General features: G+C 46.4%; 1 protein-coding gene across 1 annotated transcript; it reads left to right on the top strand.

The window, feature by feature from the left end:
• Positions 1-3,507: 3,507 nt before the first annotated feature.
• Positions 3,508-10,420, top strand: adamtsl7 (ADAMTS-like 7). The gene is made up of 12 exons (XM_047578767.1): positions 3,508-3,694; positions 4,378-4,507; positions 4,629-4,804; positions 4,919-4,997; positions 6,335-6,520; positions 6,765-6,894; positions 7,577-7,799; positions 8,394-8,567; positions 8,704-8,877; positions 8,971-9,150; positions 9,543-9,687; positions 10,015-10,420. The coding sequence occupies exons 1-12, from the start codon at positions 3,527-3,529 to the stop codon at positions 10,167-10,169; spliced, it is 1,920 nt and encodes a 639-aa protein (XP_047434723.1). The 5' UTR covers positions 3,508-3,526; the 3' UTR covers positions 10,170-10,420.
• Positions 10,421-11,346: the final 926 nt, after the last annotated feature.

Raw genomic sequence — 11,346 nt, 5'->3', positions numbered from 1 at the left:
TTTTGTTTAATGCAAGATGCATTAGTGTAACAACCCTCCATCAGCTGAACAGAAAAGGGATATCCAATGTAAGGACATTGTGCTTAGAGGCCTGTAGAAGCACCACAGACATTTTTTGGCTTAATACTTCACCCTATGTAGGCGTATGAAAATTTACCTGACAAGTTAAACCATGTCAACAAAATGCTGATAAAACCAAAAATGCCTGCTCCCAAGAAAATTTATATCGCTAAACGTAGCCTACTGGACAGCAATCAACTCTAGACATAAACTATTTATTTGACATTTATTGCAGTTGTTGACGTTGTATCTCCACACTCTAGCGCAGTCTGAACCCAAAACTTAAAACAGGCCCAATGATTTAAAACGGAAAAATAAAAATGTCACCTCAATCTGTTAGCACGCAGCCAAGCTGTTGGGTCACTGAAAGTTCATTTGCACCATCCAGCCAATAAATATCCAAGATTCAGTTCTTAAGTTAAAGATGTACACATATACATTACGTACACAAGTATACCCTTTGCGGATACATTTCTGGCTGTAGCCTATCCTCGCTCGCACTACATGGAAAACATGGTGCGTCCTGATCAGGTCGCTGGTCTACCAAGGGACTGACAACTAAAGATGGATAGTGACACCTCCCTGAAAGGTAGCTATTAGCTGAACGATTTAACTGTGGGGCTACTTTCATGTGCATTCACGGGCAGGTAAACACGACATGTGGGGTGGAAAGCATCCTTCACGTCGCAGTGTGTTAACCGCTTGACCCCATAGGTATGTGGTTGCAGCGACTGACCATGAGGTGTATTTATGGCGGCAGAAGGTGTGTGTGTCTTCAGCTGCGCTAGCCTGTAATTAGGAAAAGGTGAAAGGTGAGGTCAGAGACCAGCGGAGACCTTTAAACAGACCCCGGTCCGCCGCCTGAAATCCAACCACTCTCACTGTCGTAGATTTCTCGCACTAAAAAATGTACAGTAACTATTTTCCTTAATTAATTAAACTGCAACCTCTGCACCTGTCCTCATCAGTCAGGGACAAAGTATTTCAGGGTCGTGTATACGCCCTGTAAGAATTTAAGTAAGACTCATTTGCCGGGTGAAAATACAACATCCTGACACTAAGCCAACATGGGCCGACAGCTGCAAAGGAATTTCGGTGATTGATCGGCCCGTGTTTCTCATGGTTGTTAGGGAAGGAGCCGGTCGTTAGGGAAGGAACCCGTGGTTAGGGGACGTCCAGGTGTCAGCAGGATGACAGAACCTCTCATTTGGATTGTGAGGCAGCTGGCCAGGACGGGACAGAGGGACATCAAACGACCCACAGCTGGAAGAAAAGATGGGGGAAACCAGGAGCGGGGAGAGAGGAGAATAAATAGAAAAGAGGGGGAGGGAAAAAAATGAAGGTTAGCAACGGGGAAGAAATCTTTAATTTCAGAGTTGAACAATCCATCTGTTGACTGTAGTGTCCACTTTCTCTAAAGGAGTAACTAATGGACTGTAGTTGCACATGGTTGATTCTCGGGGCTAACTTTTTACAAACCTGTTGCTAAGGGCTCCTTCGTTCCCAAATCTAGATGAGCTCACAGTTTTACTGCACTTTAAAACATGTTCTTCATGTACTGTAACACACTTTAAGGGGTGTTCCCCCCTCTGGGTCCTTTTACAAGATGCAGCTCAAGAGAATCGTTTTTATTTTTATTTTATATTTATTTTTTTCTGTTAGGAATAAAAAATCTAAATGGTTATAATGCTTTTCAGAGCATAATTATGTTACAGTAAATCTGTTTAGCAGGCGGGCCAGGGCTTCCACTGCCACGGTCAGTCTGCCTTTGCGTGAGGGCGTGCCAATTAAGCTTTACATACACGACACAAGCTCCAGGACTGAATCATAGCAGTGTAGTCAAAACCCGGAGGCTTTACGCTATGTGTGTGTGTGTGTGTGTGTGTGTCATTGCCACTTCCAGTTCGAGGGATCGTCAGTGTGTAACCAGACCTTAAAATCCATCACAGTGGAAAAGAAACTCTGCAGCACTAACAGCGCCTGTCTTGGAGCAGATTTCCCAGTATTCCCTGACAGACTTTTGGAGGCTCCCAGAATGTCTGTGTCATAACTCTGTGGCTACTGGGTATTCACTGCGGGGGACTGGCGTCTCGGATCTGGCCGTGCGCCAGACGGGGGAGAATGAAAGAAAATGAGAAGCATGCATGTTTAGCATGTTTAGATGCGCAGCATGTGCGCGCAGGGTCATGCTAAATTACTGCGTCGTAGGCCGCCGGGTTTCCCGAGGGTCAAAAGGCGTCAGACTCTCAATCTGAGAGATGTTAAGACGGAGGAAACGATGCAATTATGAGGCTTGACTGAATTTGCAGGGTCACATTCAGCTTGTTTTTCTCTTTTCCTGGTGATTGATTAACCATGTATTATGGATATTGAATCGAAGCCCTTTATCCACGCACATGCGACTAATATATCTTTGAGAAGTCCGTACGTAAACATGTGCACATGCGCACACACACTCAAAAAGAGGACAGTAGCCCTCAGTATTCTCAGTCCTGGCGATTTCACACCCATGTTAAGAACAGCTGCGGCGTCGATCAGCTGGCAGTCCGAGGGAGTAATACTTTTACATCTTGAAACGTTGGGGTTTCCACTGCTGCTACTACTACACACACACACACACAGACACAGAGCAGGTAGGAAAATCACACATCACACTATCTCTGCTCCGTTCCACTAAATCCAGCCACATTCAGTTTCTGATAATTGCGACTCAACTCTCACTACGCGCGGCATTCGGCAGTGGAAAGTTAAAGAGCCACGCTGCGTGTTTGCAGGATCAAAACAGCCCCCTTTTTTCCAGGACCAAAACTCATCTAACTCATTTATGTCCGCACAAAATATTTCCCTCAACTCTCTAAATGAAGACTTTGTGAGTGTGTCACGGCGGGGTTTTGATTCCCGGCCAGCGGCTTTACAGTAATGTCTTAACTAATCCGATTGTTCCCGACATGGTATGGAGGGGAACTGAGTCACGATATCAAACGGTCATCGTTTCACAGTGAATAAGCGATGAGGAGAATCTGAATCACCGTGTAACAACAGTGGCTCGGCTCCCTCTTACACACAGACAGAGAAATTGATAAGCTGAGAATAGATTCGACATGTTTTTTCTATTATCCTCAATGCAGCCCACAGTCTTGGCATGCTCATTTCTTTTTTTTTGTTTTCTTTTTTTTTATATAATTCTCATCATCCTGCATGACCACTCACAGGAAGAGATATTAGTTTTGGATAAGGTTTAGGATGTTGACACTGCGCCACAGACACACACACATCATTCGCGCAGTGGTGTGAAAAGGTTGTGACTCAAAGCAACTTTCAAAGAATTACTTTCTCCCAGACATTTCTCCTTACATCCCTCCCAAGCTTTGTTTTTTTTCTCTCCCACCCCTCAAGCCAACCCCACCTCACAGACAGACGCACACTCCCCCGTTAAACATGTGCGTTTGTGCGTGTATGTGTGTGCATGCATGTGTGTGTGCGATTGTCCTCCTCCCTCAGTCTCTCCATGGCTGGATTGTGGCAGCAGCTCTGCTCCCTGTGGCAGGGTCGGGCTCCGGTGGTGCTCCACTTTATCTGGCTTCTCCTCCCGGCCTCAGGTGCTCTTCCCTGGGATACCGAACACAGCTCGCAGGTAAGGCACTTGCGATGAGTCGCGTTCATATGAAGTGTAAATGTAACCCATGTCTAGCTCTGTGCAAAAGGCATCTTTGGCCGAGTAGTACCTTTTTTGGTATTTGGAGCGCTGGAGTTGTCGTGCACAAAATTCTTTTCAAAACTGAGAAAGGGGGAGAGGGGGAGGCGGTGGTGGGATTGCTGCTGCTGCTGCTGCTGCATGGCAGACAGGCATTTTGTTCTAGGTTATCTCTGACTATATCTATCAGGATAACTAATCACCAACAGATCGAGCTGTGTCAGATCAAGACCAAGCATCAGGAGAGGAGAGGGGCCCGTTCGAACGAAAGCAGAGGAGGTGAACTTGTTTGCAAAATGGAGATTTGTTCAGAGGAGAAATAGCGAATATAAAGGTTCCCCGACTCAAATTAAACGCTGGACTGAGTGAGCTATGGGATTTCCAGCGAGAGGGAGGGAGAGGGAGTTGGAGAGCAGGATTGATGAGTGAGAACGGGGGGGAGAAAAAGAGCAGCAGTGAAAAACCAGCGGAATCTATGATTATACTGTTGAAACACACGACCGTGATGCCGGAAACATGGCAGAGAGCGTAAGCAGAGGGTTGTCTTTATGTGCACGCTGCGTTGGTAGCTGCGCGCCTTGAAAAGTCTGCGAACGTGTGTGTGTGTGTGTGTGTGTTGGCAGGGGTTCGAGGTGGTGAGGGGGAATTTCTCTCGCACTTTCCTTCGCGTTGGCTACCATAAGATCGCAGAGATTCCTGCAGGAGCGCGCAACATCAGCATCCAGGAGACGGTGAAGAGTCGAAACTACCTAGGTACACGCAGACACGCAAGGAAGCAACCGTATATGCAGCGATGACACAAATGTTTCCAGAATGACAAACACTGGAGTGATAGATGAACTATATGGGGTTTGGGTTGGGGGGGATTTTCCAGCTCTGCAGTCGCAAAGTGGCGTCTCCATCATCAGTGGAAACTGGGTGATCGACAGGCCTGGCATCTACACCGCCCTGGGAACACAGCTGACGTACAGACGGCCCAATGAGATCCGCTCTCGCAATGGAGAGTCCATCACCGCAGCGGGGCCGCTGAGCGAGGATCTGCATGTCTATGTGAGACGTGACGTGACGCACACTTTTGCACTATCACCATCACCGTACCTCTTATCCGAATACACATAAACAAACAAAATACCGCCCTTTCTCTTGTCTTCTTTTTGTCCACAGTTGATCTACCAGCAGCCTGGCCCGAGCATATACTATGAGTACAGCATACCTTTAAACAGCACCCCGACTCCAGAGCCAGGTACACCTTCCAGCTCACTAACACAACACACAGACACACTGAATAGGAATGATTTTTTAAATGGCTGCAATGTCATTGTCTCATGCTGCGTTTTCTGTTTTCGGGGAGCGTAACACATAACAGATGCTCCTGTTTGTGTCTGAGACCAGAGCCCATTAGTGTATGTTCGGTTCGGATTGTACTGCAGGGTCATTGTAATGCCAAAATATATCATTCTCTGCAACCCTGTCCTTTTCAAAAATCTGATTAAACATCTTATAGTTTGGCCCGGCAGCCAAACTTCATTCAGGCAAAGAGCATTTTATATCTCACACTTGGACAGTAATAGTTCACCTGGGTCAGATTTTTATTCCATTACCTAATATTTAACCTTCAACCATTTAAGAAATAGCTTGATGTGTCCACTGATTGTTGAGTTTTAAATGACGTCTCAAAAGGGCGTATTCTGTTAATTGTCGTGACAGTAACTACTTTCCTTTGATGTAAACAAGAAATGAGAAAATCCTTTGCTGTCATCAAACTGCAACATTTCAAAGCCACTCAAATGACCTGACTAAAGACATGTTTAACTACTGTTTTAGTTAGTTTATTTTTTTTTCTTTTTTGGTGTAATTTGAGCTGTTTCACCAAAACCCAAAACCAGTTTCTTGCTTTTGTTTTCAGCTGTAAACAGCTTTTGAATTTCCCTTCACATGGTGGGAGCAAAGCTCACACTTTATAAGGGCTCCTCGACGTTTTTCAGGCCAAGGACCCCCAACCTGATGGAGAGATTAAGTAGAGACCCTCTACCTATTATATGCATTCTATATTAAATCATCCTAGTGCTATTTATAAATATACATTAATATTATCATTTTGCATTCAGTAGTAAGCTATTCAAATTGGATGTGTCAGACTGGGTGTGTCAGGTGGCTTTGATTGACAGGTCTCAGCTAGTGTGGCGCTCTGTGTGCAACAGAGCTCTGTTGAGACGGCTCCTGTATTGGTAAATGAGTGAAGTGCTGACTGATAACAGACAGAGGGATAGATATCGTCTTCTGCCTCAATTCATCCCTTTACTAAAATATGGTGTGGAGTTTGTGGGGGAAAATTAAAAAATAGGTATAAAAAATGTCCAATCAACCAAAGATTTTGCGACCCCCCCTGCAGTACCTGTGCGGACTCCCTCCTGTGTGCTCTAAATGGACTTTGCACGGAGTGAAAACACTTAAAAACTGACATTGAGTGAAATCACCTGTGTGCTAGCCTCATGCACGTGTAGCCTTCAACAGCTGCTGTAGGTAAAATTTAAGATCTTAAACCAACCCGTTTGTCTCTCCTCATTTTTTTTTTACCAGCGACATTTGGTCCACCCCCCACAGATGAGAGGCTAAACAAAGGTGGCATCAATAACAATGACATCATCACGGTGACAACCCATCCCAACCAGCTTTCCCCTGAAACCAGCTTGAACCCTCAGCCTCGGCCTACGTACGCCTGGACAAAGCGCGGACACACAGAGTGCAGCACGACCTGCGGCACCGGTGAGGAACGACGTATGATTTAAAGAAAGAAACGTTGCGCCAGCATGTAGACCTGGGGACCTATGGTGCACACCAACACCATAGGAAGAAACTATTAACAGTATTCACACAACCAGGATTGGTGGCAAAATATACCCCTAGATCATTACTATGGACCAAAGCTACTCTCTCTTTCAGAATATGTATAATATGCGTGTAGAGCTACACATTCAACTCCTCCCTCTGAATCATGTGTCCACACCAGGAAAGCGTCGGGTGCTCTGGGAGTGCGTCGAGAAGGTTTCTCAGACGGCCGTCCGCGACGATCTCTGCGACCCCGCCGCTGAGCCGACGAGCCGGGAAGAGGACTGCAGCACCCGGGACTGTCCCGCGTAGTGAGCAACACAAACACCTGACGTTCCACGCTATTTGCTGTGACACAAGAGCGAGACACGCAACACATCTTATGCACACTGTATTAGTTCCACATGGCGCTGGGGCTCCCAGGGAGAAGCCCAATCGCTCACACACATTCCGGCCATAAGTCAGTCAGCAGTCACACTCAGTCGCGCTGACTCACTTTGCTGCGGCTTTGTTGTTCATGTCTCGTGGTAAATACCACTAGATATCGCCCCCGCCAAGAAGCCACGGGGTGTCGGTGCACCCCCACTGCTAGTTTGGTTGTGCATCTGTCAGATATTTCGCCCGCAGTGTCAGCGGTGCATGATAACCGTCAGTGTGAAATATATGTGTCTGCAGGGATTGCAGCAGCGGAGGTTCGCAGGGCCGGAGCGTCAGTGGTAATAACAAGCAACAAGTAGGACGAACGTGTACGGAACAAATTGGTCTGTTCTGCTTGCGTTTTCTCTGATCTCCGTCTTGAGAAACTTAATGATTCCCCTCCAGACCGGGGCGAACTGACCGCGCACAATAGCTGTGGTCAAAACAAAAGACGGAGAGCTAGAACACACTCTATTTCGAGGTTCCCTGCTAAAACTCATGAATCATCATGGAACCACGTCTCCGCGATGAACTGCAAACAGTTTTCCCTCTGTGTTCCCTGTGATTGGCTGACAGCTGGGACGTGGGGGAGTGGTCCGAGTGCAGCAGGATGTGCGGGCCCGGGACTCAACATCGCCAGGTCCTCTGCCGCCAGGTCACCCACGTGCACGTCAACGGGTCGGAGACTTCGGTCACCGTGGCTCCGGAGCTGTGCGGGCCGTCTGACAGGCCGGTGACCAAGTCGACGTGCCAGCTGAAGATTTGCAGTCAGTGGGAGATACGGTCCGAGTGGAGCCCCGTGAGAAAAAAAAAACTTCATTACTACCCATAGCAAAGCTCCTCCATCATCCCCTTTAACTGTTTTCAGTTGCGGAGGACGTCACGGTCCTCCTTGCCCACTCTTCCTTAGACATTTTTAGACTTTCTACGCACACAGCAAGTTGAAAATCTAAGATGTTCAGTGCTGCGGCTGTTTTTTCTCTTTTTTTGTTTACAGCATGGTGAATTTTAACATATGCAACATGTGCAGCCAGAATCTGAAAGTATTTAGTGAAATGAAGCTTGTGTTTGTTGTTGCCAGAAACATCCAAAAGCAGCACGCTCGTATTGAGCTGTCAAGGAAACTGTTTTGCTGCAGTTGCTTCCATAAAGTGACGGCTGCTATTGTGTAAAATACAAATTGAATAAAATAACAGTATAAAAATGTACACACATACTACTGTCGTCAACACACAGAAACAAACGATTTAGCTCCTGGAGGGGGGAAAAAAAAATGGCTGCAACGCTGCCAAAGCAAAATCAGAAGCATTTTTATAAAACGAACACCACTAAGTTTCTCTTATCTCTTTCCCCGCCGCACATCTCTTTCTCTGACTCCCTGGTTCTCGTCCAGTGCTCAGTGCCATGCGGAGTGGGCCAGCGCAGCAGGGAGGTGGTGTGCGTGAGCAACGTGGGTGACGTGGATGACGATCAGGAGTGCAACATGAACCTGAAGCCAGACACTCTGCAAAACTGCGACATGGGAGTCTGTGCACGCAGCTGGTTCACCTCACTCTGGAGCCAGCAGGTAACACGGGAACTGTTATTTAGTTTTAAAGAGAGTTGCGGGTCTCTTTTTGCTAGGCCCCACAGATTTCCGTGGATTTAAGGCTTCGAAACCTTGAGGTGGCACCAATTGACTGCGTGTATATGATGTTCCTCAGTGTTCTGCAGAGTGCGGGAAAGGCAATCGAACCAGGTCGGTGGTGTGCCTGATGGACCACGTGACCAATCTCCCACTGGACAGCTGCGAGGGGGAACGCCCGCCGGAAGTGACGTCGTGCGACTCGGGCCCCTGTCAAAATCAGTTGGAGTGGTACACAGGACCTTGGGGTCAGGTAAATGGACGAGCACGCAGTGTAGTCGTTGCACATGCTTTTAGAGCGACGCCCAGTTGAAGTCTCACTTTAACGCGTGCGTGGTAATTTAAGTGTTCTGCAGAGTGCGGGAACGGCACGCAGAGCCGGAGCGTGGCTTGCATTTTCAACAGCAACGGCCAGATGGAAGTGGTGGAGCAGGCGAAATGTTCCAGACTCTCTCAGCCAATCACAGCTCAGCCGTGCAGACTGAAGCCATGTGGCGTCCAGTGGTACGTCACAGAGTGGAGTGCGGTAAGTGCTGCAGAGTCTGGGTCTCGTCATACAAATCTTAGGAATATGTTTTTCCTACTTTTACTGAGATGGAGCCATGTAGATAGGGTTAGGGTTGGTGTTGGTAGTTTGTGGGATAACTTGTGCAAACCTATTCCCGCTTTAATGTACTGTATGCACGCTGATCAGCCACATTAACCCTAACCCTAACCCTAGGGCCATGTCAATTCTCTGATGAGTCAAAACTGTTCTGGAGCCACAAAATTAGGAAGGTGGTCATAAAGTTACACCTGATCATGTGTAATTTCTCATCACGAGTTACGACAAGGCGCCTCCGCATTTTTTACTTTCCGTGCCCAAATTAGTTTCTCGTCCGTCATCCGTCCCTCTGGTCTCCCTTTCTTTAACCGCAGTGTTCGCGCTCCTGCAACGGCGGCTACCGCGTGCGAGAGGTGCGCTGCCTCGCTGACAACGTCGCCCCGAGCGACCGCTGCGACTCCGGTTTGACGCCGGAGAGTCAAGAAGAATGCAACAAGCAGCCGTGTCTGGCTGAAATAAGTGAGTCATATATAGTCAGTATGTTATAGTATGTAGTATAGTATGTTATTCTCAGTTCATTTTGGTAGAGTCATGCCTTCATACACTCACTGTAACCGCTCATGCGTCAGATATGGACTTGCACAGAGGAACTGGATCTGAAACTGAAACTTCTTCTTAATTTGGGCTTGTATTTGTAGGAACACTTCTACCAAGGCGTAAAACCATCACCTGGCTAATATTAGCTTCAGTCAGAAGTATAAAATAAATAACAATGGATGAAAACATACATTTGCTTTTCTTTTTTTTTTTTTTTGTTAAATTTCTCTTCCTTGCTTTACTCCACAGATCCGTCCTGCAGCGATCAGTACCATAACTGTAATGTGGTGGTTCAAGCCAGACTTTGCATTTACACATACTACCGGAGCGTGTGCTGTGCCTCCTGCTCCCGCGCCCAGAAAACGTACCCCAAGTCGTTTCAAAAGAACCAAATCCGCAGGTGATTCAAAAAGTAAGGGACGCCAACGTGACGAGGAGAGCTTTGTCTTCTGCCTCCGGTTGGGGTTTGTAACATTCTGTCACCGGTACTAAGTAACAGACCGGGTGATCAGACGGACGTGTTCCTCTGTTTTCTTTGTACTCGTACCACAGCTTGAGCACTGCTGTACAAATCTCAGTTTTTGTTGTCAGCATATCTGGTCACATTTTACATGATACATGTATATTTATTCTTAATAAAGGGTGTGTAACTTTTGCTTGTGTTTTGTCTTATTACAGAGGTGTACTATTTGACAGCCATAATATTATGACCACCTCCTGCCTAATATTGTGTAGGTCTCCCTTCTGCCTCAGTTGTGATTCATTAGAAAATGGACATGGGTCTGGAAACAGGATGTTGTTAGTGCGGGGTCTTTGTGGTTTATCCCACAGATACTTGATCAGTCTAGGATCTAGTGGATTTAGAGGTAAGGTCAACACCTTGTGCTGCTTTTGATGTTTTTTTTTTGTAGTTCCTTCCTAAACTTTATTTGAGAGTGTGTGTGTCAGGCTGCATCCATGCTGCCATCAAGGAGTGTCATTGCCATGGGGGTGGGGGCGCCTGGTCATGTCTAGGTGGGTGGTACATGACTAAGTAACATCCACACAAATGCAAGTTCCAAAGGGTTCCCACGAGAACATTGTATTTTCCTGTCAGTTGTGCCTCATCAGTGTAAATGTTGCCTAGTGGTAAGGGTAGTAAGGGGTTTGCACAAGTCTTCATGTGCACTGAACTGAACTTAATATTTTGAATTTGCAGCAGCATGAACACACGACAAAGAAGCTCAACCCGTTGGCAGTTTTTTTTCTTTCTTAATACAAGATGATTCGATTGACTATAAGAACTCTTTGCTTCCTTACAGTAATGCTGTTTGTGCAGTGCAGTGTTTAGAATCAATAAAAGGCCATATTTATTCATATTTCACGCACTGCCAAGAGCAACTTCTGGGCTCTACTTGCCTTTTCCACACAAGGATACGACTACAGTTTAGTTGAATATATCTCACAAAGTATAATATTTAAAGTCTTTAACTTAGAAACTGATACTATCCTGCAAAAAGGGAAAAAAAATCAATGCAAAACTCTTTCTGATACACTTCTAATTGAAAATATGTTTGAGTCAGTGATTCTCCACACACTACA

This window comes from Mugil cephalus, chromosome 2, assembly GCF_022458985.1.
Source record: "Mugil cephalus isolate CIBA_MC_2020 chromosome 2, CIBA_Mcephalus_1.1, whole genome shotgun sequence".
Lineage (NCBI taxonomy): Eukaryota > Metazoa > Chordata > Actinopteri > Mugiliformes > Mugilidae > Mugil > Mugil cephalus.
The sequence above is the reverse complement of the archived record's forward strand: the minus strand, read 5'-3'. Positions and strand labels throughout refer to the sequence as shown.

Bases quoted from the DNA above. Each gene is read 5' to 3' on its own strand.
- adamtsl7 (XM_047578767.1), top strand. From the start codon at position 3,527: ATGCATGTGTGTGTGCGATTGTCCTCCTCCCTCAGTCTCTCCATGGCT. The intron at 3,695-4,377 runs GTAAGGCACTTG...GTGTGTTGGCAG, and splicing joins ATACCGAACACAGCTCGCAG to GGGTTCGAGGTGGTGAGGGG. The intron at 8,568-8,703 runs GTAACACGGGAA...GATGTTCCTCAG, and splicing joins CCTCACTCTGGAGCCAGCAG to TGTTCTGCAGAGTGCGGGAA.